General features: G+C 37.8%; 6 protein-coding genes across 12 annotated transcripts in view; 4 read left to right on the forward strand and 2 right to left on the reverse strand.

Moving 5' to 3' along the window:
• Positions 1-3,297, reverse strand: part of LOC104800988 (glutamate receptor 3.7) — a 4,265-nt gene extending 968 nt beyond the window's left edge. Inside the window, exons 1-7 of one of the 4 annotated variants that reach the window (XM_010524031.2) lie at positions 3,108-3,297; positions 2,890-2,931; positions 2,449-2,721; positions 991-2,321; positions 625-902; positions 447-478; positions 39-341 (exon numbers count right to left, since the gene is read on the reverse strand). In XM_010524031.2, coding sequence (XP_010522333.1) covers positions 39-341; positions 447-478; positions 625-902; positions 991-2,321; positions 2,449-2,713 — 2,209 coding nt within the window. In that variant the 5' untranslated portion in view covers positions 2,714-2,721; positions 2,890-2,931; positions 3,108-3,297. Of the gene's footprint in view, positions 1-38; positions 342-446; positions 479-624; positions 903-990; positions 2,322-2,448; positions 2,776-2,889; positions 2,953-3,107 lie in introns of all 4 variants that reach the window. The other 3 variants (XM_010524035.2, XM_010524032.2, XM_010524036.2) reach the window with 3 other exon arrangements.
• Positions 3,298-4,237: 940 nt separating this feature from the next.
• Positions 4,238-5,951, forward strand: LOC104800989 (50S ribosomal protein L6, chloroplastic). Its single transcript, XM_010524037.1, has 3 exons — positions 4,238-4,345; positions 4,927-5,235; positions 5,446-5,951. The coding sequence occupies exons 1-3, from the start codon at positions 4,311-4,313 to the stop codon at positions 5,780-5,782; spliced, it is 681 nt and encodes a 226-aa protein (XP_010522339.1). The 5' UTR covers positions 4,238-4,310; the 3' UTR covers positions 5,783-5,951.
• Positions 5,952-6,356: 405 nt separating this feature from the next.
• Positions 6,357-10,778, forward strand: LOC104800990 (NEDD8-activating enzyme E1 regulatory subunit AXR1-like). Its single transcript, XM_010524038.1, has 14 exons — positions 6,357-6,492; positions 6,641-6,813; positions 6,943-7,106; positions 7,313-7,423; positions 7,567-7,646; positions 7,751-7,901; positions 8,001-8,094; positions 8,402-8,490; positions 9,116-9,189; positions 9,276-9,438; positions 9,704-9,789; positions 9,926-10,009; positions 10,099-10,279; positions 10,557-10,778. Exons 1-14 carry the CDS (start codon positions 6,455-6,457, stop codon positions 10,638-10,640), a joined length of 1,572 nt encoding a protein of 523 aa, XP_010522340.1. The 5' UTR covers positions 6,357-6,454; the 3' UTR covers positions 10,641-10,778.
• A 5,200-nt stretch (positions 10,779-15,978) lies between these two features.
• LOC104800991 (probable beta-1,3-galactosyltransferase 2) lies at positions 15,979-19,180 on the forward strand. 3 transcript variants are annotated; one of them, XM_010524040.2, is made up of 12 exons: positions 15,980-16,129; positions 16,205-16,405; positions 16,755-16,851; positions 16,990-17,063; positions 17,136-17,347; positions 17,448-17,511; positions 17,579-17,651; positions 17,746-17,866; positions 17,972-18,059; positions 18,160-18,285; positions 18,363-18,472; positions 18,713-19,180. In XM_010524040.2, exons 2-12 carry the CDS (start codon positions 16,293-16,295, stop codon positions 18,859-18,861), a joined length of 1,227 nt encoding a protein of 408 aa, XP_010522342.1. In that variant the 5' UTR covers positions 15,980-16,129; positions 16,205-16,292; the 3' UTR covers positions 18,862-19,180. The 3 variants fall into 3 exon arrangements, with proteins under 3 accessions (XP_010522344.1, XP_010522342.1, XP_010522343.1); XM_010524041.2 differs by having other exon boundaries at positions 15,980-16,107; XM_010524042.2 differs by having other exon boundaries at positions 15,979-16,405; positions 16,999-17,063.
• A 1,618-nt stretch (positions 19,181-20,798) lies between these two features.
• LOC104800992 (transcription factor GAMYB-like) lies at positions 20,799-22,770 on the reverse strand. 2 transcript variants are annotated; one of them, XM_010524043.1, is made up of 3 exons: positions 22,498-22,770; positions 21,304-22,036; positions 20,799-21,194 (listed from the first exon to the last, which is right to left on the reverse strand). In XM_010524043.1, exons 1-3 carry the CDS (start codon positions 22,768-22,770, stop codon positions 20,914-20,916), a joined length of 1,287 nt encoding a protein of 428 aa, XP_010522345.1. In that variant the 3' UTR covers positions 20,799-20,913. The 2 variants fall into 2 exon arrangements, with proteins under 2 accessions (XP_010522345.1, XP_010522346.1); XM_010524044.1 differs by having other exon boundaries at positions 20,799-21,198.
• A 3,340-nt stretch (positions 22,771-26,110) lies between these two features.
• Positions 26,111-27,105, forward strand: part of LOC104800994 (glycine-rich cell wall structural protein 1-like) — a 1,462-nt gene continuing 467 nt past the window's right edge. The window contains exon 1 of the mRNA XM_010524045.1: positions 26,111-27,081. Coding sequence (XP_010522347.1) covers positions 26,217-27,081 — 865 coding nt within the window. The 5' untranslated portion in view covers positions 26,111-26,216. The remainder of the gene's footprint in view (positions 27,082-27,105) is intronic.

Raw genomic sequence — 27,105 nt, forward strand, 5'->3', positions numbered from 1 at the left:
AACCCATTTGGGCAGACCCATGTCAATGGCGGCTACACCTCCGATGGACCTCGGCCCGAGCCGCAGGGCCCTCTCGTAGTCCTCAGGCGTGCCAAGTGCCACCAATCTCGACCGAGCCATACCAAGACTGTCGGTTAAGTACTGGTCTGTGAACGTACCGTTCTGATAACCGATGGGCAAGTTGTTGATCAGAAGGCTCCCGATACCGGTGATGGGCGAGGGAAGCTGATGCACCGTCAGTATTGAAGTGAGATTGGCGGTGTAGCTCGAGGTTAGGACCATTAGCAAGAAGAGCCACACTATCATCACTAGTCTTGCAAGATTGCTTACTGTCTTTTCCTCTGAAAAAAACCGGGGAAAGAAGATACAATCTTGTGAGTATATATATAATGCGATATAAAGTGTTTTAATTCTCGGGTTTGAGGAGACGAGGGACGACAACTCACGGTTTCTTTTGAAAAGAGTCGAGAAGCTGAACCTGCAATGAAAGCATTTGCATGGAAGAATGATGAACAAAACCGAGAATGAACTTAGAATTCCGGTTTCTGATAATCAAGAAAGGACATGATCCTGAACTAGTTTATGTTCTTGAGATTGTGTTCTGTCTGGTTGGTGCTGACTTACAAGATCATGGTGGCCAGCTGCTGCTTCGGAGGCCCTCGGAAAGCGTCGTTGACACGATGCTCGAGAACCCAAATGACAATGCCGATCACCAAGAACGAGACCACTACCACACACCACAGCCAAATGGTGAAGGGTCTGAGAAAAATCCATGTATCCGATTTCTTCTCATCGACGGCAACTACCACGACGAGTCCCATTGAAGTGTAAGGCTGAGAGAAATCCACCCACTTCATCCGACTCGGTACAATGGCAATGTCTCCGACTGCTGCATCATATACCTGAAAAAAACCAGACCAATGCCCTGTCCTAATCGTCGGGTTTTTTTTTTACTCCAATGGATTTAGAAGGATTTTCTGTCATACTTACATCGTCTGCAACCATTTGCACAATCTGGTTATAGTTTGGATTTGAATGGCCATCCCCGAAAGCCTCGAACGTGTAAGGAACATTGTAAGGGATGAACTTCAACGCTTCGATGAAGAGATCGATGCAGTAACCTTGTATCTGATGGCTTCTGTTCTGTTCTGTCACAAAGTTGACGAAGCTTGCTCTTCTCGGGACAACGATTCTTAGCGGTTTCGTGGAATCCGCTATGACCCATCCGCGTGGTTTCTCGCGCCTTCCTCCAGGCCATGTTACTTCCCCGAGTTTCTGATCATCCGAAATCACGAGAATGCCATTCTTCTTCCGTGTTTTTCGAGTTTCTGGTGGAACAACCGAAAACCCTCCATTCTTTGACCAGAAACCAACAGTTCCAACGCCTGTTTTATCGACATTGATGATTTCGTAGTCACCTCCAACGATGTTTTGATCAGGACCGAACTGAACTGGACCCGATATCCCGCTGAAGTTCACCTGCAGAAGTTTTGTAAGCAGACGCTCACCGCTGTTGAAAACTCTGATCTTCTCTAGCTTCAGTCTCGTGGCTTTTTTCCCGAGTAACTTCTTGGAGTAATAAAACGTGATGTTGGTTCCGTCACTCAACAACTTCTCGACGCCGTAAGCGATCGTCCAGACTGTATCATAAGCACGGATAGCATACGCATTCATCGACCCGTTTCCCTTCAGTTTCTGCATAAAATCTTGCTTCTTGATGGATTCAGGGATATGTTGACGAAGACCTATTACTCCTTCAACACTCTTCAACAAACCTTTATCATCCAGAGAAGAATCTAATGTAACAGAGAGCCAATCTGTGGTGAACCAGGCGTAGTCACGGGTCATCATCTGCAGTTTCTGTGCTACACGGAAGATTCCGAGACTCGGGTCAGGGCCGAAATGAAGAACATAGACACGGGGACCGAGGGATTTCGATTTGTTCAGAGCATGAATGACAAAGTTTTCATCAGCGTGCAAGGGGAGTGGCACTTTGTAGGAGAGTTTGGATCTTCTCTTGTATAGTTCATCGTCTAAGGCTGCAACTCCATTTCTACCGAGGTCGTCGTCTGAGTAAACAGAAACCACCTCTTTCCATCCGTAAAAGTCGATCAGATCCGCCATGGCAGCCATTTGGCGAGCATCGTGAGGTGTGGTGCGAAGAAAGTAGGGAAACTGAAGAGCAGAGAGAGTTGGATCAGTTGCTGCGAATGAGACGAGAGGAACCTCAAGCCCTTTGGCAATATCTGACAGAGTATGAGCAATGGAGGATGAGATAGGACCGATCATAGCCACCACTTCTTCCCCAAGAACTTGAAAAGCTGCAGAAGAAAACCATACTTAAACCACATAACACTATGTGAAGAAAGTAAACCCATTTGGGCAGAACCATGTCAGTTTTCGAGGTTTTCTGAAGAGGACAAGAAGTAACAAGCACAAAGATGGCACCTGAAAAGGTCCCATGAAAGACACTGCATACAGAATCCGCCATCACCAGCCTAAGCTCAGTTCCTTTGAGAATGGTCGGATCAGCGTTAACGTCAGACACAGCCGCTTCAAGGGCTGCCTTTGCGTCTCGTCCAATGACCGAATCGAAAGTAAAAACCGCACCAACGTTCACCACGCTCGGCCGTTGGCACCTAGCAGGAACCACCAGACAGAACAGAACCATCACTGTCCTTAGAGCCACACAACGGTCCATGACCAGTCCCATGCTGACAACTGAATCAAAGCAAGAATTCCAGAGTTCGATGTGTTATGCAAGAACATCTATCTCTGTTCATGAATCATCCATATCAGTAAGCAAAAACATTACATAGGATACTTCAGAAAGAGAGTCAATCAAAGCGTTGGCACAAGAATCAAATTTAAACCGGAGAGGAAGCTTACCAGACAGCTCTCTCGCCTCTCTCCTCGAACTTCAGCCTCTCTCTGTAAAAACACGGGGAACGCCTTCATGATTTCAGACAAAATGCTTATAAGACAGGATTTTAACAACGGAAGAACAGCATAATCAACAGGAAAATTGAGAGGGACATGCAAAAAAAATCATGAAATAACTTGACCCAGATGATTGAAACAGCAAAAAAAGGCAAAAAGAAACGAACTTTGAAACCAAATCACGCCATCATCAACCAAATTCTCCAACTTTTTTTCCCATTCTCTTGCTGCTTCTGCTTGAAAACTGAGATGCAGAAGAGATGGAAACGTGAAAAACAGGGGAGACTGTTCAAGTGAGAGGACTTGTGAGTCGACGAAATTGGTAAACGCAACCAATCAATTCATTTCTCTCTGTTACGCAAGTCGGAATTTTTTTTTTTTGGAGCCTTGGGTCCCTTCCCTTTTTGTCATCCGCCTCAAATGGGTTTTTTAACCAAATTCGCATCTATTTTATCTCTACACCACCGAAAACATAACACATTTTTTTTCATGTGAAAAGACAAAATTATCCTTAATGAATTACGATATTTATCTATTCGAAAACAACTTCGTAATTAAGTCTAAATATAGTTACAATTGATTCTAAAAAAGGTGACAAAAAAAATCAGCTGTCTTATTTTATTTGTATATAGTTATAAGTTAGTCGTAATAAAGTCACAAAAAATAAAACGAAAAGGGTATTTCCGACTTTTACAACCGAAAAGTGGGTTAAAATTGAATTTTTTTTTCCAGTGATGTACACTGAAATAGATGCCACCAAATGGGTTATTTGGGTAATTTTTCTCCTCATATGCCTCTTGATAGCAAGAATAAGTGTCATGCATCGTGTGGTGGGTAGATTTCAGCAATCAATGTCCATTAATGTTGCATTTAATCAGAAAACGCCATTAATTCCCTTGCTAACGAATCCTTAGATTGTTCCTGTCTCTATGTATACATATACACACACATATATACTGTATTCTTTCAACCCTTTTACTAAATGATCAAACATTTTAAAACAAATTTATTGTTTTACACTTGAAAATCTGTTTTTAGTTTGGAAAATAAGGATTCCATCAAGGCCAAATAGAGACACCATTCATTCAAGTTTAAGTTCATAAATTAAAATTGAGGGATTTAAATGATTAGATTAGATTTATTATTTAGGGCTCATTTCTGAGGCCGAAAAAGACTAACAAATTAGTTTTCTGCTTGGCCCATTAGAGAGGCCCATTTGATGTAGCCCAAAGCAAAATGTTTCAAAAGATAAGGGTATATTCGTCATTTCACGCAGAAGGATACAGAATATGGATAAGTGAGCCCCATGTTCGCGTCTTCTCCATCTTCCTTGAGGATTAGCTGTTTCTGATACTCCAGAGACCCTAGCAATGGCGTCCTCTCTCGCATCAAATTTCCAAACCAGGTTTAATGATTAATAAACACGTATCTTTCGAGTACAATTTCATTTCTCCGTGTACGGTTTCTCTTTTTTCTTTTTTCTCATTTATTGTGTAGTTCCTTCCAGTATCGCGAAAATTGTGGGTGTGATATAATCCGGAATCTAGAATTTGTTAGAGTTTTGAAATTTCTATTCACCATGTGGGCATTTGGTTTTTCTCATCCTTCTCGTAGCGAATTTAGAATTCAGAGATTAGCGAAGCTCGAACTCGAATTAGATAAGCAAATGTATCCATGAAAAACTTTCAAAAACCTATGGTTTTTGCCGAAAGATGGAGGTTTTACTATGTGTTTCTAAGCATAAAAAGATTTGTATCTGTTCGCGCATGCTGCTAAACTACTGGAGCAATGTAACTCACTTCAAACTTCTTGTCTCATTCTGCTGATATTCTTGATCATGTATCAATGAAGTGCTTAGGGATAGAGCTGTGGCTTTACTTGTAGCTTTGTCATTGTGGAGTCTTGTCTTGTGTTTGGCGAATTATCTGGCAGCTAAACCATATTGGAAAAAGCTTTTGTGAAGATGGTTTTTTCTCTTGCTTTCAGCAATTTTCGCTCCGTATTTTTGGGAGATGGAAGAGGGTTCCGAGCCTCCAGGGCTCATGTTGTCAATGTGGGTTTCTCTAGTAAGACCGTGGAGTGCAAGGAATCAAGGATAGGAAAGCAGCCTATTGCGGTGCCATCCAATGTAACCATTACATTAGCGGGTCAGGATTTGAAAGTGAAGGGTCCATTGGGAGAGCTCTCGCTGACTTATCCACGCGAAGTGGAGGTTAAGAAAGAGGATTCCGGTTCACTGAGGGTCAGAAAGACGGTTGAAACCAGACGAGCCAACCAGATGCATGGGCTTTTCAGGTAAAAAGTCTCAACCTTCTCTTTCGGTTACTGCAAAAAGACCGGCTGCAAGTGAAGTAGTTTGGTTAGTTTGAGAACAGAGTAGCTCTGGGGGTTTGAGTTTCTCTCTCTGTAAAACCATTACAGTAGTTACCAATGTGTAAAAAGCTAAAACAATTTGAGATTCCATGGCCAGAGATTGTTCTAATTCTTTAGCTTGTGCGAGTTTAGGACACTCACAGACAACATGATAGTGGGAGTGTCAAAGGGTTTCGAGAAAAGGCTCCAACTTATCGGTGTGGGATATCGAGCAATGGTTGAAGGAAAAGAGTTGGTTCTGAATCTCGGGTTTTCTCACCCTGTGAGGATGGAAATACCGAATGACCTCAAAGTGAAAGTGGAAGAAAACACGAGAATCATTGTCAGCGGATATGATAAGAGTAACATCGGACAGTTTGCGGCTACGGTTAGGAAGTGGAGGCCTCCGGAGCCGTACAAGGGTAAGGGAGTTAAGTATGCCGACGAAGTTGTCCGTAGGAAAGAAGGCAAAGCTGGGAAGAAGAAGTGATATTGTTTCCAGTTTTTTGTGTACACTCACTTCACTCACTTGTGTTTATTATGTTCATCATCTATCCATGTGTATGTTCAGATTTGTTCAGAAGTAGAATTCTTTCTTTTGGATTCTGGAAATTTTATGGAATGAAACCCAGATGCTCAAGCTCTTGAGATTTCAAGAACTGTAATGAAATCCTCTTTCATGTTTGTCCTGATATTTAAAAAACAACAGATGGTTTTCACTTTTCAGATCTTTAAAAGGTTAATTTAAGAGCTAATGTTGGATTAAGACAGATAAATTTCTGAGATTAACATGGTGGAGGAGAAAATATGAACATATGCATCACCAAAATAATCAGATTTAATTGAATTAAAGGATTAAAAACTAAATCTACCATAAGTAAAATCTGCAAATATGGAGCCCCCCCCAAAAAAAAAAAAATTGTAAAAAATACAGAACTTTCAGCAATTACTACTAAACATTTCCTAGGGCCTTGGCTAATTATTTCAGGATTTTTTTCAAATATGGTTCGGTTCAGTTCTACCACGCGGTTTGGTTAAATTATTTAATCAAATCGTACCGGAACTTGACCAAACGCATTCTTCTTTGGACTCTCTTCTCTCTCTGCGTTGCTGTGAAGCGATCCAGTGAAAGAGCCAGGAAAAGCTTGAAGAAGAGCAAACAATGGCGGAGACCAAGACAAAGTACGATCGTCAACTCAGGTAAACTATGGTGGTCGAACTCGGCTCCTCCCTGTATTGTTCCAATTGATCTTCGTTCGTTTGATTTAGAAATCATTTTCGGACAAAGGAAGTTGGCGATTTAAGCTGGAATTTTTGTAATCTGATGAGGCGATGGAAAAATTTGCAGGATTTGGGGAGAATTAGGGCAAACGGCTCTGGAAGAAGCGAGCATCTGTTTGCTCAATTGCGGTCCCACTGGCACCGAGGCGTTGAAGAACCTCGTCCTCGGAGGAGTAGGCAGCATCACCATTGTTGACGGATCCAAGGTCGAAATCGGAGACCTCGGAAACAATTTCATGGGTAACGTTCTCCAGCTTTCGCCGCCTCAAATTTACTTCACTCCCGAGAATTATCATGCGTTGGTTTATGTATCTATACGTATTCATATCTGTATCCGTCGTGTCTGGAAATGGTGATTGTTTTATGCAGTGGATGAGGCAAGTGTTGGACAGTCAAAATCCAAGTGTGCGTGTGCGTTTCTTCAAGAGCTAAATGATGCTGTTAAGGCTAAGTTCATTGTGGAGCAGCCAGAGACACTGATACGGACAAGCCCATCTTTCTTCTCTCAGTTCACCATCGTCGTGGCCACTCAGGTATGGTGGTTTTCAGCTGGTAATATCCTTAACCTTCTTTGAAGAAAGCATGTAACTGTAATGTCCTATCCAGGTTATAGCTTTCTCCGGTATATAGAGGAGAATGACTGTACATGACCTTCTTATCATTTAGAGAATTTCACGGACATCATTGTCAGTTCTTCACTGAATTGTTTAATATATCCTTGTTCGTGTTTGGTTTGTAGCTGGTGGAAGATTCAGCGGTAAAACTTGATAGAATCTGTCGAGAGGCAAATGTCATGTTGGTTCTTGCTCGCTCCTATGGCCTTACCGGTTATGTTCGGATTAGTGTAAAGGTACTCATTTTCCTGATTCAATTTTGTATTAGAGAAAACATGTATTCTTTCCTTCTCTTGGAGTTTAGCGTCATCCGTGTGGTATGCAGTGGTTTATTATTTTCTTGTCTTGGAGTTGAGTCATCTATTTTCATGTCTATCAGGAGCACGCTGTGGTTGAGTCAAAGCCTGATCATTTTCTTGATGACCTCCGGTTGAATAATCCATGGCCTGAACTCAAGAGGTAGATTGCTTTTTCATCGTCTTGACACCCTTTAGTCTTGGTACAACAGTGTGAGTTGGCAACTGGGTGATATGAGTAATATTTTGTTATTCGTTACACTGCAGGTTTGTTGAGTTGATTGATTTAAATGTACCAGATCCTGTTAACCATAAGCACATACCCTATGTTGTCATTCTTGTCAAGGTGGCCGAAGAATGGGCTCAAAACCATGGTGGTAACCTTCCCTCGACCCGGGAAGAGAAAAAGGAGTTTAAGGTTTGGTTCTTTTTTGTGGTTTCTTTGCAGAATCTTTTACCTTTTTCATGTTTTCTTATACATTAATCTAATTTATCTTTATCCATCTTGAAATATTAGGATTTGGTTAAGTCCAAGATGATATCAATGGATGAGGATAACTACAAAGAAGCTATCGAAACTTCTTTCAAAGTGTTTGCCCCTCGAGGAATTAGTAAGAAAACATCTCATGCTACATGGATTGAAACTGTTTCTAGAATTTGTTGTCCCTGTATATGTGGAAAATTTCTTAAATTGGTCCGAAAAACATGATTATTTACTAAAGGTGAACTTTTTGTATCGAGTGCCAATTGCCAAAATGGTCTTTGTGCAGCCATATTTTATTTTGAGTTCTAGTATAACATATCTGATATAAGGGGAAGTTTTGAAGGCAGCCTAATTTCTGCATAAGTAAAGGAAACCTTATACATGGGTCAAATTATAATATTTTTTATGTCAAACATAACCATTTTATCCGGCAGGCCCAGAGATTCAACAGATTATTGATGATAGTTTTGCTGATGTCAGTCCCAACTCCTCAGATTTTTGGGTAATGGTAGCGGCTCTGAAGGTTAGTTACTTCAAAACCGTAAATCTCGTTCTTTCTTGTTTCAACTTCAGAAATGCAAGATACCAAATATATCTGTATCATGCTGGGAATTTGGATCATCATTTCAAAATATAATAGGGACATATTCAAGTTTAGTATATTAGATCTAGAGGCCAGCTGATGGAGTTTAGTATATTAGACTAGTTTCTTTTGTAAGGTCTATAAGGACCAAGGACCAACCCAGTTCGTATCCCCATCTAGTGGGGTGATGGGGAATATACTAGGCCACCTTATCCCTACATTTTAATGTAGAGAGATAGATTCGAACCCGCGACCTCAGACCCCACGATAAATGGTTTTACCGCTGAGCCAAGTCGGCCCTTCTTGTAAGGTCTATACTTTTAAAAATTAATGGCCACACTTACTACAATGTCTTGTGTCATTTGTTCCTCAAACTGCTGTACTTGTCGGTTTGGTGAAACTGAAGGTTGCAGAATAAATCCAGTTGCAGACTGCTTTAAGTTTGTTCACTCTTAAATTCATAATACTTTAGTTAATGAATAGCGACTCTTGGGAGTGTCAACTTGTTTCTGCTTCTCCTGCACTGCACAAGATTATGACCATACTCATCATGTACGACCTGCAGGAGTTTGTTTCAAACGAAGGTGCTGGGGAGGCACCACTTGAAGGCTCCATACCAGATATGACATCTTCAACAGAGTTAGTCCTCTTGTTCTGGAGATTGCTAGAATTTGTACTTTAACCTGTAGTCAGATAACCATGTAGCTGTCTTATTGCAATTTCAGGCACTATATCAATTTGCAGAAAATCTACCAAGCCAAAGCCGAGGCTGATTGTTTTGTCATGGAGAAACAGGTTAAAAACATACTAAAGAAAATTGGCCGAGATCCAAATAGTATCTCTAAGCCAACAATCAAGAGCTTCTGCAAGAATGCAAGAAAACTCAAAGTGAGACCGCTATTTTTTTTTTTTCTCCCTTTTGGCAATGCATTTGATGTCTGTGTTTGGCTGTGTGTATACCCTATTACACTATTGTGGGTTTTCAATTCGTAACCTGTCCTTCTAAATTATAAATCTTGTTCTCCCAGTGAGGGGAAAATTGCGCATGCCTCTGGCTATGCAATTTCTACTTCCTTTTCTCTTTTCCTTTGTGTGTAAATATATTCTACAATATCACTTGGTTTAAATAATGGTATCAACATTTGCCTTGTAGGTATGCAGGTATCGCATGATAGAGGACGAACTCAGAAATCCTTCAGTGTCTGAGGTGCAAAAGTTTTTGACTGATGAAGACTACAGGTAGGAGCAGCAGATTCACCAACCTTGTACTTTATCTTGGTCTTCAACATGGACAAAATTAGACATTTCCAGTTTTCAATTTGGACAAACTTTTGCAAGGCTTTGCTCTTACCACTTTTCTGTTTACTCCTCACAGCGGTGCAATGGGATTCTATATTCTTCTTAGAGCTGTTGATAGATTCGCAGCCAACTATAATAGATTTCCTGGAGAGTTTGATGGGTAAGAAGAGCTCATAACAGCACAATGGTTATTTTGATTCTGAACTAGTGTCACTTTTTGGCTAATTAACACTGTCTCTTTTCCTGTAGAGGAATGGACGAGGACATATCTCGGTTGAAAACTACAGCCATAGGCCTTCTAAGCGACATTGGTTGTAACGGCTTTATACTGCCTGAAGATCTAATCAATGAGATGTGCCGGTTTGGTGCTTCAGAGCTTCATGCAGTTGCTGCCTTTATCGGAGGAATTGCATCTCAAGAAGTAATCAAGGTTTGTTCGTTCGTACGCATCTGTTTCCCCTTGCTAGCTTTTGAACACGAGCTTCCTAGCACTTGGATTTTGCTTTGATTCTTATCTGCTTCGTATCTAGGACGGTTCTCGTAGCACTAAGTAGGTTACAGTTTTAGAAGTTGCATTCAGTTTGATCCTCTTATAACCGTGGATTGAAGAGTAGACATGTTTTTACCAGACAGTAAAAGGTTAAAACAGGAAGATTTTACCTCTGTCATGGTTTCTAACAGTCTGTTTTGTTTCTACTGACTTGCAGCTTGTAACCAAGCAGTTTGTCCCAATGTCGGGGACGTACATTTTCAACGGCATCGATCAAAAGTCTCAGTTGCTGACATTATAGGATTGAGGGAGAGAGCTTCATTTCATATAATGGTCACACTTGTATCTCCCAAGTTCACTACCCGAAGAAAATGGGTGGATTATTTCATTATAAAAAAAAAATTAAAATGGCTTTCCAGAAACAGTGGGCCGCTACTGATCTTAGTGAATCTAATTAAAACCTAAAATACGATTTATACAGATGATAGCAAGTGGAATTTGTTTTTAAACTCAAATTGATGGTCATTCCACACATTCACATGACATGCAGCATAAGTAAATTAAGCAAGTGGGGTTCATATAGAATCCATTAGCCTTCTGTAGCTTGGTTATTCGCACGTGCAATAATTCGTCACGTGAGTGAGATATATGGATGCCCAATGGAATCTCGTCGAGTCCAGTGTGAGCAGAGAAGAGAAGGTCTACCACGAGGGGGGAGTGGAGCCAATGCCCAGTGAGAATGGACATGTTATAAACACTCCAATAAAAGAGATGGGTCCAATAATGAATATATGGAGAAAAAAAAATGAAATGACGAAAGACACGTTCGAGAATAATTTTGTTGGGTATCGAAAGAATCAACACATCAACTTGCATGCTGCTCCTAATTAACAAACAAAAAAAATAATTATTTTAAAAAAAGGGGTTAAAGGGAATAATTTATGGATTGGGGTCATAGACAAAGAGAGGTGGGTGGGGTGAAGGGCAAATGCATGGATTGGGGCCATAAATTATTATACGGCTTCTCAATTTTTTTTTTCTTCGTTCGAATTGGCCACAATATTGATACTTTTGGGGAGCTGAGAACATTAAATTATGAGATAAATAATAATAACCATGCATTTAAGGAGACCATATCTATAATGAAAATTTAAATTTTTACCTGTGATAAAACGATGGCATCTTTTTTACCAAATAAGATAAAACGATGATATTTAAATTATTATACCGCTTCTCTAGGTAAAAAAAAGTAAAAAAAATTGTTTATTTCGATAATAGTAGGTTTAAGGTGAATGAGGTTTTCAATTTTTCTATTGTATCACTGGATATAAATTAATTTTTCCCATTTAAAAAAAAATATGAAAACTTCATATTTATACAAACATAAACGTATATATACCTAGAAATTTAATTTTTTTATTTTTTATATGGGAGTGTTAGAAAAAAAAAAAGGAAGAAGTCCATATAATAACATGGAATTTTGAAGATGGATTTTGGTTGTCTAAAAGCTTAGCATATCTTATAAAACCCATCTTTAGTTACTTTGATTCATCTTTACACCTGAAATCTCCGAGACAATTTTCTGCAGTTTAAAGCACTTGAATCTAGAATCTTTATTATCTTTGAGAAAAAAAATAGACAATTTGTCGGATCTTCTAATTAATTAATTAATCACTTTGTTCCTAAGTATTTTTAATTAGATGAATTTTATCGGGTATGATCCTTAACCATTTATCTATCATATCATAAGATTTGACTAACACTTCATTAGAAGATCCGAGTTCCATCTTTTGAGACACTAAATGAATCTTGGGAATTTGTCGTTTTCATCACTCTTTGCACATTTTTTTTGGTTTTAATTTATTGAAATTCTTAAATATCTTAATGTTACTGAATATATTTATAATACCGTATATACTTGAAATGGAGGGGTAAATTAATAAAAAAAAAAAAGAGATCTCTTTTGAGAAAGGAGTTGCAACAAGAGACAGGTTCGTTTTCATGGGATGGCAGCTTTGAAGAACAGAGAGACCAAACATTAGGTGTTTCTAAAGCGACGGAATCTCTTCTTAACAAGCAAGGCACCTAACTCTCCTCTGACCATTTTCCATCATCCAAATTCCACTACCCTTAACCGATCTTAACCGGATCCTAACTACGATTTCTTGGTTCTATCCGGTTTGGCGTTCGACCACATAAAATAAAAATATCTCTCTCATGGTTTTTGGTAAAGGACAACTTAGTTGACCGGAGAGATTCAGGGTATTGCTCGATCGTCCGACAGGTCAACTAACCGGACCGGTTCAGTGGTTTGGTCTTGGTACATTAGTTGTGATATTCGGTTAGTGGTCGAAAAGTACACTCCAGTTTGAAACCGAACCGTACCTTTCATTATGATTCTACCAAATTGACCGTCCGTATTTATGGGTGTATAAACTTAGGTCACACTCTAGTATTGATGTATATGCTTTCTTGGTACATGTAAATGTATGCACATGTATATCGATGATAGTATTCGTATGCAAAATGTATGGTTATATACTTATATATGATTTTGTTTTATTTCCTCGGAGGTACACCAATGAAATAGGGTCCCCATTTGATTGTGATAGAAACATCAAACTGGTTTATCTATCCATATTCCAATTTAGGTATAAAACAAATTATTAGGTACAAATGTCCTTTATATATATAAGAATTAATTTGTTTTAGATTTTACACATTATTTAAAACATTGAAGATTTGTACAAAAATCTTACCATGATGTCGGATATTAGCTTAAAACAAATGACAAAATCGTATTTATGAAGTAATGAAGTATTACAAAAAAAAACAATTATTTTCAATCAATTTACATAACTCAGTTGCATGCATGTATTATATATATGATTCGGTACAGGTGATAGTCAAATCATGAAACGTGTTACTTTTAAATTGTCCAACGAGTTCATATGCAAAATCTTTTTTGTGCTACGTAAATATCATGCGATTTTTTTAGATTCATTAATAGATCTCCAGTTATATTATATAGTAATAAGATCAAATCGATCCAATCAAATTCGTTCGAGCTACGTTATTATTTTGAATAAATTTGAACCGACTTCTTGAGAAGCCAGCAATTAGCACAAGTACCCATGGAATATTGCATGCACGATTATATTAAATGACATTTTTATTTAAAACTGCGTTCAGAAATAGGGATTTAATTTGCAAAAAAAAAAAACAGAAACCGGTCAGAAAAGACATATATTTCCATTTTGAAATGACTGTTGTACTGTCATCTGTTTCAGTAAATACAACGTATGTGTGTTCCTAGGACATACATCAGAGTAAATAAAAATATAAATATACAACAACAACGACATATATATATATATATATATATATAGAGAGAGAGAGAGAGAAAGATTTTTTATTTTTTATTTCTAAAAATAAATATACTTTTCCAAGGGAAATATTTTTCTGATGTATATACACGGCCGGGGTATGTGTATTTGTAAGGTAAACTGCATAAGTGCATATTATTATTATTATTATTATTATTATTATTATTATTATTATTATTATTATTATTATTATTATTATTATTATTATTATTATTATTATTATTATTATTATTATTATTATTATTATTATTATTATTATTATTATTATTATTATTATTATTATTAGTATTATTATATATTAGCTGCCTTTACTTTAGTACCACGGAGTCCTTTTTTATTATGATTAATTTCTTTCGGACATGTCTTTTATTATTCAAATATAGATTTTGATTCGTTTTTTTTTTTGTAAAGATGTGAATTCAATATTTTTTTTTAATTCGTTTTGAGTTCTGAGGTGATGAAATTTCTCATGGTCTGGGCTGAGAATATTTATTTCAATGAAGATACTGATTACTAAAAAATTTAAAGTTTTTTTTGTGAAAAATATAATCTTATCTAGTAATGAAATTTTCAAAATTTTCATTAAAATTACAAAACGGATAACAGATATATGGAGATGAACTCGAAAAACAGTACAATTGTTCAAAAATTATAATATATAATAAATCATAAAAATTGCTTGAACTAGCAAATAATTGAATACTATAAGCTAACTATCGTATCCTTAAACACCGCCGTGTACTATTTTGGACAGATGTTATACAATTAAACCAATTGATAATCAGGTGAGATCAAACCTCATGATGACACGTGTCAGTAGCTCGTGATGTGGGATCCACAATTCTTGGGGCATACTTTTCGCAGTGACCATGTGACAGAAATCGAAGACATCACATGATCTAATGAACTGATAAACCAATTACTTAATGACACGTGCCCGTTTCAGAGGTATGATCACGTGTCCTTGCTTCGCCATTTTTTCCTTTTTTATATTTATTGTTATTACTATTATAATAATATTTATTAGTGTTTTTTATTTAAATTACATCTTCCATCAAGTATATTTCATAGCTTATTGATTTCGGTTATTGTGAAATTTTGCAAGTACCATAACAAAAATTATTCGAATATCCTGAATATGAATACCGAAGTTTTAACATATAGATCGATAGCATAATTATATATAATCGACGTGTATATAAATCAAATTTATATACAATTAGTCAAACAAGGACTTGGGGGCAATTATAGCATAGAGTTAAAAAAAATGTAATCAAGGTCAAAATTATTTTTGTGTATGCAAATGCACTTGATAATTTCATATTATTTTTATGATTTCTATAGGGATTTTTTCCATTGACTTATGTGTGTGTATATTACATCCAATGTCTGAGTATCCATTACGGTAACTATAGGTAGAAATTAAAAGAATATATAATGTTGTATTTTGATTAGTGTTAATACTATATAGTAAAAGAGGAAAGAAATGTATTTTTTTTAAAACAAAGTCATTTGAAGGCTAGATCGTTAATTAAGATCATTCCACGTTATCAGTTTTCCTTCATACCGTGTTGCTGAATTAAAATTTGGAATCCAAATGCACGTTAATATGGATTATGTAAATAGAATATTTGTACATGCTATATAAATAATTGATGCATGTGTTACCTTCCCAAAACCCAATGACCACATGGCCTTTTCATATATATTTTCTACAAATAATACTATATCAATATATTTTCAAGTTACTCATCTGCCGATTATCGAGTTATTTGTTAGGTGTGCCATTAGACTTTTATTTTATTCATTATTATCATTATTTGTGTATATTAGCTCTATCTTCCATTGACCCGCCTACTTAAAACATTCGATTTGTAATAAAAATTTATTATTCAATTAAAAATCAGAATCTAAATTGGGCAAAACTGTTAGGTTAGCACTGAAATTGATGCAGGGTTAATCTTTTTCCAAAGAAATTATTTTAACGATTCAACTAATAATATCAATTATTTTATTCTCACCCAAAAAAAAATAATGAGGAGGGCATTTCTGTCATTGCAATAAAAGTTCATGTTCAGGTGGAGCGACAGAACGATTATTTTGTTGTTGTTGCTTTTTCCAATATTCAGATTTGAAAACGATAGTTACAGTACAGGAACTGGTTTTTCCAAAAACAATATAAATAAATAAGAGTGTCGACAGGGACAGTTTGGTAAATTCGGGAAACTCTGAGCCCGGTTATAAACAGTGCCCGGGCGGTTGGGAAGTCGTTCTTGCTTCTTCTTCCTTCTCTTCAACGTCCCGTTCCTGTGAAATCGCATTGAGAGAGAGCTAAGAAAACGCTTAGCTCCAAATCAAAGAGGAAAAAGGCGAAAACTTACGGTTTTTCATGCTTCAATCCTTCGTGGGTTTTGTAAAATCTGAGATTCTAGCTCCGTAATCTCTCGAAGACTGAGGTGATTTTTGGGTTCTGGTTCAGGATTTAGCTCCGGTAATGGAGTTTCTTGGATTGAGATAGCTACTGTAGTTACTGGGCAATCTATAAGTTCTGGGCTGTGAGGGGGAAAATGTCGGCGAAGATCAAAGGAGAGCATCTTTCTTCTAGAAGCTTCGTCTCGAAGAAATTGACTTATCTTCTCTGCTTGGGCTGCTTTTGCGCCGGAATGTTCTTCACCGATAGGTAATCTATTCGAATTTCGAAATTCTTCACCTTTTCCCCGACCACTTCTAGATGATTTCTTTCTCCTTTTTGGGTGTGATTCGTCTCTTTGGAGCTTCATTGATTCGCCGATACGTTTCATATTTGAATTGGGGGTTTCAATTGTTTTATCAGAATCTATATTATAAAAGACTGGAATTTCGGCCTCTGGGCGGTGAAATTTTCAACTCTTTGGGTGTTCCTCAACCCATAATTTGCTAATATGAGGTCTGCTCTAAGCCATTCACTGGGTTTCTGCTGCTGTGTTGAGGTTGTGAGGTTGAAATTCTGACCCTTGTCTCAATCCATTGGGACAAAACATTTGCCGCAGGATGTGGAAAGTTCCAGAACTCAAAGGCGAGGCTCGGCCTTTGGTTACAGAAGCTGAGAGGTTGAAGTTGATCTCCGAGGGCTGTGATCCAAAAACTGTAAGAAACAATGGACTGATTCAAAGCCAATTCAATCCTATTTAACCCTTTTCCTCCAATGGATTCCATCATAAGATCTCACACCACTACCAGTTGTTGTTTTTTCTGTACTTATGATCTAATCTGTCTCCCCTTTAGCTCTACCAGAAAGAAGTAATGCGCGACCCCCGAGCTTTGTTTGGGGAAGTTGCCAAGACACATAACGCTATACAGTAAGTTTTCCATCTCTTCTTGAATCACATAATGCTATACAGTAAGTTACACAATATGTGTGTTGACTGCAGAACATTGGATAAGACCATATCGAACTTAGAGATGGAGTTAGCAGCTGCAAGGGCGGTGCAGGAAACTTTACTAAGCGGAGCTCCCTTATCAGATGATACGGGAAAGAATCAATCTCCCGGGAAAAGACGATACTTAATGGTTGTAGGGATTAATACCGCTTTTAGCAGCCGAAAGAGAAGAGATTCTGTTCGAGCTACTTGGATGCCTCAAGGTGCAGATTTTTAGTTAGCAAATCTGCCCTTTTCGTCTGCATTTTTATTCGCTCGATCGAACAAGTTCGTTGATGTCCTGTGGAAATTTTGGGTTTGAAGGTGAAAAACGAAAGAGGCTAGAAGAAGAGAAGGGAATTATCATCCGGTTTGTCATCGGTCACAGGTGAGAGTTTGTGTATCACAAACTGAACCATGCTGTTCATATGATGATTTTATCGTTGGTCTTTTAGTGCCACGTCCGGGGGAATTCTAGATCGAGCCATTGAAGCTGAGGACAGGAAGCATGGAGATTTTTTGAGATTGGTATTTGTTCTTGTTTTAAATCATGCTTTTGATCTGGCAAAGCTGTTTTCTTGAGTTCTTATCGTTGTTTGCATTCTGGCGTTGTTATAAACAGGATCATGTTGAAGGATACCTTGAGCTGTCGGGCAAAACAAAGACGTATTTTGCTACAGCAGTTTCAATGTGGGATGCAGATTTCTATGTCAAAGTCGATGATGATGTTCATGTAAACATTGGTAAGCTCTATAGAATCTAACCAAGAAAGTTAAATCCGTTATTGGTTGTATGTTTTTGTTGAAAATTTCAATAACGGGTTCGATATTTGGTTGCGATATCGGAAGCAACTCTCGGGGAAACGCTCATCAGACACCAGAAAAAACCTCGAGTCTACATAGGATGCATGAAGTCGGGTCCAGTCCTCTCTCAAAAGTAATGCCATATCTCTCACTTGTTCTTGACATGATTTCTCAAATCAGGTTGGTTCTGTGTTGTTTTTATTGAACTTTTCCGGGATTTGATTGTTGATCAGAGGAGTGAGATATCACGAACCCGAGTTCTGGAAATTCGGGGAGTCTGGAAACAAGTATTTCCGCCACGCTACCGGACAGCTATACGCAATTTCAAAAGACTTGGCCTCTTACATATCCATAAATCAGTAAGATTAAACGCCTTAAGAAATGAGATCATATCATATTTTTGGCAAATTCATCTAGATGGGTCTGAAATTTTCAGGAATGTTCTCCACAAGTATGCCAATGAAGATGTATCATTGGGGTCGTGGTTTATCGGCCTCGATGTTGAGCACATCGACGATAGAAGGCTATGCTGTGGTACTCCTCCCGGTATGTCCCTCTTTCTCATTCTCATCTGTTTGATGGATGAAACGCTCATATCGTCGGTTTTTCTGCTAGTGTGAACAAAAACCATATCTATCTACAGATGATTCGTCTCTTTCAAGACATGAAACCTCAACCAGATCAATCTTTCACTTTCAAATCTAACAAGATATAATCTATAACCGGCCCCAAAAGATATCAGAATGAATATTTTAGCCATGTGTAACTATTCTATGGATATTGCAGATTGTGAATGGAAGGCGCAGGCCGGGAATATATGCGTGGCATCATTCGACTGGAGCTGCAGCGGCATCTGCAGATCGGCCGACCGCATCAAAGAGGTTCACCGACGTTGTGGTGAAGGCGAAAACGCTCTTTGGCGGTCAGCTTTTTGACGGTCTGAAGATGCAGTTTCCTTCTTTTCTTCTCTTTTGTTTGTTGTTGCATTGAGAAGGGTATCTACTTTGTATCATATATAAAGGTGCATAGGAGGATAAAGAAGATTTACGTATGCATGCATGGGAGGATACAGCGATTTGCGTTTGGATGCGTTGCGGTGTGGAAAACGGCGTTTCCGTTTTGGTATTGAGGAAACCGCCGGCCGCTGCAGCGAAAACGCATGCTTCTGTTTTGGTTTGAGTCCTTTCATGGTGCCTTGTAAGTGAAGCAACTTGTGGATTCACAAGAAAGCAATCGCACTGTATTCCTTTGACAGTGAAAGAAAAAAAAAGGGTCTTTGACAATAAATAAGAGTTTTAATCTTAAAATCTCCAATTTAACCTTTTTCTGAGTAATTCTCTCTCTCTCTATGTTGCTGCTTCAGTGAGGTTTAAAGGATCATTTTCGAAAGTTTGGGGTTTAAAATATAAATATATGAGATTATGCATTATTTGCATTTTCCCCCTTAAAAATGTTAGAAATTGAATTTCCCTCCCATGAGGATGACTAAAAACTAACTGTTGAATCAACTTTTAGAGAGTCAGCAAAAATGTCTCTTCCATTATTTTTTCAAGTGAAAATTGTATTCTCAATATATAAGCTAATTTAAAATCCCAATAACTTCAATCCATTATAATATATATATATATATATATATATATATATATATATCGAAAACAATAATAGTCTTGTGAATTATATCTCAATTGTTAGTTTTCAATATAAAACAATGATTTTTTAATATACACACAAACATACGTCATAAAGATAGTGTTTAGACTTTAGATGACAAGAATCTGGACCCAACTCCAACAATTGTGACGTCACCTTGAGATAAGGTGTGGAAATAAAAAGGCTTCATCCCATAAATAAATGTGAACAAAAATTAAGAGAAAGTGGGGGAATTTTTTATGGGCCACTTGCACTTCGTTTTGGGTCTGTTTTCATTGCAGAATTTAAGGAAATTATTATTCCAAGAGTGTGAAATAACAATTCTCCATATGACTGACATCACCCCAATTTCAATTAATTTATCTGATTTATTATTATTACTATTATTATTATTTCTCAATATATTTATATACACACATGTGTGCGCATGTATTTGACACATAAAACTATATATAAAAAAAGGATATAACAAAGTGAATATCCCAAAATAATACCTAAACTTCTCAATTTTCACAAAATAAAACCTAAACTTTATTTTTTATCAAATAAAACATCAACTTCATTTTTCAGTAAAAAATAAACCTGAAGTTTATAAATTTTGTCATTTTTAACCTATTACTGACGTGGAGTTCCGACATTCTACGTGGCAAGTCAATACTTTGACCGTATTTGACACATCATCGTCCACGTGTCACGATATCGGAACATCATGTTAGCAATAGGGTTAAAAATGATAAAGATTATAAAGTTCAGGTTTATTTTTTACTGAAAAATGAAGTTGATGTTTTATTTGATAAAAAATAAAGTTTAGATTTTATTTTGTGAAAATTGAAAAATCCAGTTATTATTTTGGGATTTTTCCTGTAACAAATTGAGAATCTAAAACTAAATTCTGAAATCGTACAGCACATAGAATGACGAGTACATACAAGATGCAGAGTGACGATTACATTTATTTATTTTTTGAATACTTTCTTATCGTCGAACTTTCATGTATTCCGAGTCGATCTTTAAGATCGTACGTCACTGAAATTCATAGCTCTTTACAATTTTTCTAATTCATATATATATATATAGGTATATATATGTATATATATGCGTGTGTGTGTACAGGCGTAGTCAGCTCTCTTGCCAAAATATCCTATTGACTCTAAATAAAACTTGGGCAATTTTTTGTTTCTTTTTCCTTACAGACATTGGGTTTTCCGCATTCGATTCCATCTGTTGGAATTGAAATTGCATTTCCGGTTGTCTGCATTTCACATGAACATCTTAACGCAATGGAGATTGAGATCGCATACAAAATAAGCAAAATTAAATAAAAGTCTCACAGCAATTCAAAAGGAAATCAATTCCCAAACTCTTGGACATGTAGCATGAACTCCACGACACACGGAAGATGGATCAAGATCCAAGACCGTTGTTTTGAAGGTTTCTGACATCGCCTGCCGCGAAATCTGAGCGGTCGGATCTGTTTCCGGCCGCACGGTACCAATCACACAACGGTGTGGATGAAGGGACATTGTTGAGATGGCTCGTGAGCAAGTCGTCATCATCATCACCCACCATGGTTTTCTCCCATGTTGGTTCCTCGTACTTGTTGTTGTAACTAGGGTTTCTTTCTAAATAAATTGGAAAGTTCAAAAACTTCTCAATATGAAATTATATATATATATAATGAAAAGGAAAAACAAGATTTTAAATCTTTTTATGCTTTGCTTAATTACCGGTCGATGACTGATCCGAAGAATCAACCCTCTTCTTAATCTCCTTTGACACTCCACCTCGAGACAAAGCTCGAGACTCTTCCAAAAGGGCATCAAGCAAACCGCTATTACCACGTGGCATCGGATCGAAAACGTTATCATCAAGACTGTAAGAAGTGAACGTACGTGTCGGTACTGTTTGGTTTGAAGGGAGCTCTAAGGCATCTAGCCCTAGAGGAAAAGAAGACAGCTCCGTAGCCTCTCCCATTAGCAGTGAACTGTAACTCATGAATCCAGAGTCACTGCTCTTGCTTTTGCATGTGCTCGAGTTCTCGGACACGAACTCAAGAAGCTGGTTAGGGTTGGACATGTCACTCGAAGACGAAGGCGCGGACAAAGGGAGAGAAAAGCCGAAACCGGCTTTGCAACTATCATTGCCGTGATTTGCAGGGAACATTTGGCAACTCATGGAATGATCTGAAGGGATGGGGTCAAGGGAGGGAGCAGAGAAATTGGGGTCGAGGCAATGACGTTTCCGGGGCCGAGAAGACGAAGAAGAAGAGGAGGAGGAGGATGGAGAATTGGAAGGAGTAGGCATGATCATGTTTCGATTATTTCGGTTCTCGAATTGAGAAGAAGATGAGTCCCCTTGGGTATCTTCTGATTGAGGGTATATGGGCAAACCGGCCCTTTGTCGTCGCTTCATCCTCGTGTTCCAATAGTTTTTTATTTCGTTGTCGGTCCGTCCTGGAAGCTGTGTTGTAACAAAAATCAAAAGGAATTTGTCAGTATGCATTATGATTAATTATTATTCAATAAATCTGCAAACATGTGGATGTATACTCTAAGACAAAATGTTAATGTCCAAAGGCTCTAATTATCGACGAAGTTAATGAGGTTATATTAAGGAAGATATATATATTGAGAAATCCAGAAAAATTAAAGAACATAAGAATCACAGACAATATATATATAATACCAAAAGTTATATTAAAAAGAAAAAGATCCGAGGATTAAACAAAAATTCTTAAAAAGAGGAATCATGGCAGAGATTCTTCAGCCAGAAAATTAAAAAGAATTTTGGTAGATTAATCGTAAAACTCTGGTTATATGCGCGTCTGTGTGTGTGTATACATATATATATATATTTAGAAGAAAGAACTGAAACAAATATAATATGGAAAAAGAAAAAAGAGAAAAAAGAAGAAGAAGGACCTGAGAAGCCATGCGAGCCCATTTGTTGCCAAGCTTAGAGTGAAGGAGGAGGATGACGGCTTCTTCGTGGGGAGAGAAAGAACCCTTCTTGAGGTCTGGTCGGAGATGGTTCGCCCACCGGAGCCGACAGCTTTTGCCGCATCTGACGAGCGCCGTCTTCTTCGTGACGGCGTTCCAGTTTCCTTCGCCGTGTTTCCTCACGTACTCCGTCAGCAACGCGTCCTCCGCCGCCGTCCACGGCCCCTTCTTCAGCCCCCTCTCTCCCCCTCCCATCCTCTCCATTTATATATATATATATTCTATAGAATCTAACCATATATATAGAGAGAGAGAGAGAGAGAAAAAGAATGGAGAAAATGGTGAATTTTGGTGTTAGGGGTTTATTTATTATGGGGTTCATGTATTATTTTGGGAGCATAATACATAACATGTTTTTTATTACGTAATAAACTGGCTGGTGTCAGTAAGTGCTTTATTTAACTTTAATGTCTTCTTTTGTATCTTTCTGCTGTCTCTGATTAGTTTAATCCCGGGAGAGAGAGAGAGAGAGAGAGAGAGAGAGAGAGAGAGAGAGAGAGAGAGAGAGAGAGGAGATTCTTGTCTGAATTGCGTGTGCTGCTCGTAAGTGTTTGAGTCTATCTTCGGATCAAGGAGAAAGACGGTGCAACACACAAAAAAAAAAAAATTGAGAATCTGACGTGAAAATTGTAAATAATATATTAAAAGATAAAAATAATAATTTTACTGGCCACCAAAAATATTTAAAGAAACAAAGAAAAATAATAATTTACCACCCCGTAATCTCACGTACATTCGAAATCGACCTCAAGTTTTGGCCTGTTTAAAAAAAAGATATAAACTGTGATTCAAAAGCTACATTAATTATTTCATGGAACATTAAATAGTAAAAAAATCATTAATTACATTAACGTGGAATCTAATTGAAAATGACTTGTAAAAGACATTCAAATCCGACCCAACATATCATTCACCGCACTCCTAAAATAGTTAATTAGTTCATAATTAATCTAAAGCAGTTCTATTCGCTCACGAAAGCAATGTCCCTCCCAAATTAAAAACAGCGCAAACACATGGACCGTAACTAAAGTTTCGGTGCCAAATATCTGAAATTAAGAAAATAATTTGGGGATAAATTAATTATTATTATTATTATTACTAATAATAATAATAAGCTTATTTCTCGGCCGGCGCATTGTTGCATGCCTAATGGTACGTCTCCTCAAAGACGCGTTTTGCCCTTTATTCTCTCTCTCTCTCCACTGCCTCCATGCTTTTTCTGTCTATTCCCATTATTTTAGTATTTTCAGTATCGGGAAAAGATTTTAAAAAAGAATAATATAATGTAATATAATATTATAATATTTTTTAAAAGGGAAAAAAAGAGGGTAATATCAAGCAATATTTCATGCAAATTTACGTTGGCATGATATCTCCGCATGGGGATAGATAGAGTTGGAGTCTTACAAGCAATCACTTCTAAAGACGTCAATCTATCTATCTCACTCTTATCTTCCGAATTCCCTACTTATTTTGGTCAAATAATCTATTACTATTTATTACAATATCTCTAATATTATATAAAAAAATTATAAAAATATCTAAACTTTACAAAATTATCAAATAAATATTTAAATTTTTAACTTGATCTAATCAATAATTTAAATGTTAAAATATTTTAAATTGATACATAGAATATTTTAAATAGATATCTCAACTCATAAAATCGATAGTAATTGTCAACTTCAACTCTAATGATAATGTACAAATTAGATATTATTTTTTAATATAAAAAGTAAATCGAAGTTGTAAATTGGGCTCGATTTCGTGAATTAGAATATTAATTTAAAATATTTCAATCATTAAAGTATTAATTTAAAATATTTTAATATTTAAGATATTAATTAGATCAAATTAAAAGTTGATGTGTTTATTTGGTATATTTTTAAAGTTGATATATTTCTATGAGATTGTTTTTATTATATATTATATATCTATAATATAATTCGATAATTTTAGAGATATTCTCTATTAATTAATACGAGTCAATTTCTTCTTCAACAACATCTTATGCATTGGATCGCTTTATTAACCATACCATTTTCATTTTATTCGCCAATGATCGGGTTTGTGATGTAAATTCCATATCCATCTAAATTGGTCCGAGTTAGTTCGTTTTGAGCCCAAATCGCTCCGACCCATTTTTTACGATCTCACAAACCAAATAAAAAATATCAAATATAATAACATTATTTTAAAAATAAAATAAAAATATATTATTTATTTTTCGTGAGCCGGCTCGTAGATTCGATCGATTGGACTGTTTTTTTTTTTTCTGATTCGAATTTTCTGAATCTAATTCAAAAAAGTGAATTGGTTCACGAGGCAAATCAATTTTGACATCGACCGGGTTGATGAAATCAACTATCGATTTTCGCGGGAAATATGTTAGTTTTAAAGAATCAAAATGGGTTGTAACATGTGAGATTGAATGTGAAAAAAAAGAAGTTAAAAATAAACATTGAGGCATGGGGGTGATCAATAACATGCCGTGTTGAAGAAGTTTGTCATAAGAAGCCCACTAAGCTAAACGGAACGGCCCATCGGGACAAACTCCGTTCAGTTTAATTTTATTACATGACCAAATCATGTATATTATGAAATTCTGAAGAATCGAATTCAAACCCTCGAAAACCTATATTGCTTACGGTTTTATTTCTTAAATCCTTTAAAAAACTCACAAAGTTCGCCAAGATAACTTTATATGAACCCAACAGGTGATGGTCCACTGGTTGAGTGGTGACAAAGTCATCCTCAAAGTCTTGGGTTCGATTCCACTGGTGGTGGGGAGGGATGTAATTTCTAGATTAAAATGGTCTACAAAGACTGGTCTTGGACCTAGGGTGGATGCCCGAAGAACCATCATGGTTATCAAAAAAAAAAAAAACTTTGTATGATACATTCATATAGTAGTTTTTTATGCGTTTTTTTTAAATGTAGACATGCATTTATAAGTACTTATATCATTTCTTTGTATGCTTGTTCTACTTTGAAATGGATCTGGAAGTGCATTAAATATTTTTTTGACATGGTGTTTAGACAAGATATTTCGAAGAGCATGTGAACCCAATTTATTTTCGACGCTGACTATGTCGACCCCGTTGACTAGAAGATTTCATTTGTAACCAGTGTATTCGACACACTATACATATAATCATCAATCCTATCGTATCATATCATATTAAGATGGTACGAATAGGTCCAAAATAAAATACATTTCGCGTTATAGACATTAATTTGGTGCAAGATCTTTGATATATTCATCATATTATATCGTTTTTATCCAAAAACTCTTGATCCGATGCGACGGTTGAAGGGTCATAGCGGGTTGGACGTTGCATGTAATGAAATTAATGAGTAAATGGAGCTCGAAACTCAGACAGACACAGCTAGGGTTAGATCCTTGACTTTTGACTTTGAAGAAACATATCTCATTTAATGTTTCCCGCTAATTCCCCAACGCTCCGAACGCGTCGTACCGAACATGCATGATGATCCATATTAATGGCTTCTACGTCCACTTGATTTTTTTTTGTTTTTGAATCCACAGAGTGATAGTAACTGCGCATCTATATAAGCGAAGGTGTGGATCACTGTTTCAAGACAAGAAACAAGAATCCGGGTAGCTCTTCTAAGAGATCATGGAACAGAAAAGGGTTACTTGTTTGCTTCTTGTCTTGGTTTTTTCCCTTCAATTGAGTGTTGAATGTGTTCTTGGAGATGATGCCGTGGTGAAGGACGGGTTTAGGGACGATGATTGCCGGTGGAGCCGCCGCTGCGGAGGCCGGTTTGGACCTCGTGGTCCTCGGTTCGGCCGCTGCGGTTTTGGCGGCGGCGCTGGAGGTGGAGGTGGCTTCGGCGGCGGCGGCGGAGGTGGTGTTGGCGGTGGTGCTGGCCATGGTGGTGGTTTTGGAGCCGGAGGTGGTGTAGGTGGCGGTGCTGGTGCCGGTGGAGGAGTTGGCGGCGGTGGCGGATTTGGTGGTGGCGGGGGTGGTGGTGTTGGTGGTGGCTCCGGTCACGGAGGAGGTTTTGGAGCTGGAGGTGGTGTAGGTGGTGGCGCGGGTACTGGTGGAGGAGTTGGCGGCGGAGGTGGGTTCGGAGGCGGAGGAGGAGGTGGTGTCGGTGGTGGGTCCGGACACGGTGGAGGATTTGGAGCTGGAGGTGGTGTAGGTGGTGGCGCCGGTACTGGTGGAGGAGTTGGCGGCGGAGGTGGGTTCGGAGGCGGAGGAGGAGGTGGTGTCGGTGGTGGGTCCGGACACGGTGGAGGATTTGGAGCTGGTGGTGGAGTCGGCGGTGGTGCCGGTACCGGTGGAGGAGTTGGGGGCGGAGGTGGGTTCGGCGGTGGTGGAGGAGGTGGTGTCGGTGGTGGATCTGGACACGGTGGAGGATTTGGAGCTGGTGGTGGCGTCGGCGGTGGTGCTGGTACCGGTGGAGGAGTTGGCGGTGGAGGTGGGTTCGGCGGCGGCGGAGGTGGTGGTGTTGGCGGCGGCTCCGGTCACGGAGGAGGTTTTGGAGCCGGATATCCATCTA

This window comes from Tarenaya hassleriana, unplaced genomic scaffold (genome assembly GCF_000463585.1).
Source record: "Tarenaya hassleriana unplaced genomic scaffold, ASM46358v1 Cleome7, whole genome shotgun sequence".
Lineage (NCBI taxonomy): Eukaryota > Viridiplantae > Streptophyta > Magnoliopsida > Brassicales > Cleomaceae > Tarenaya > Tarenaya hassleriana.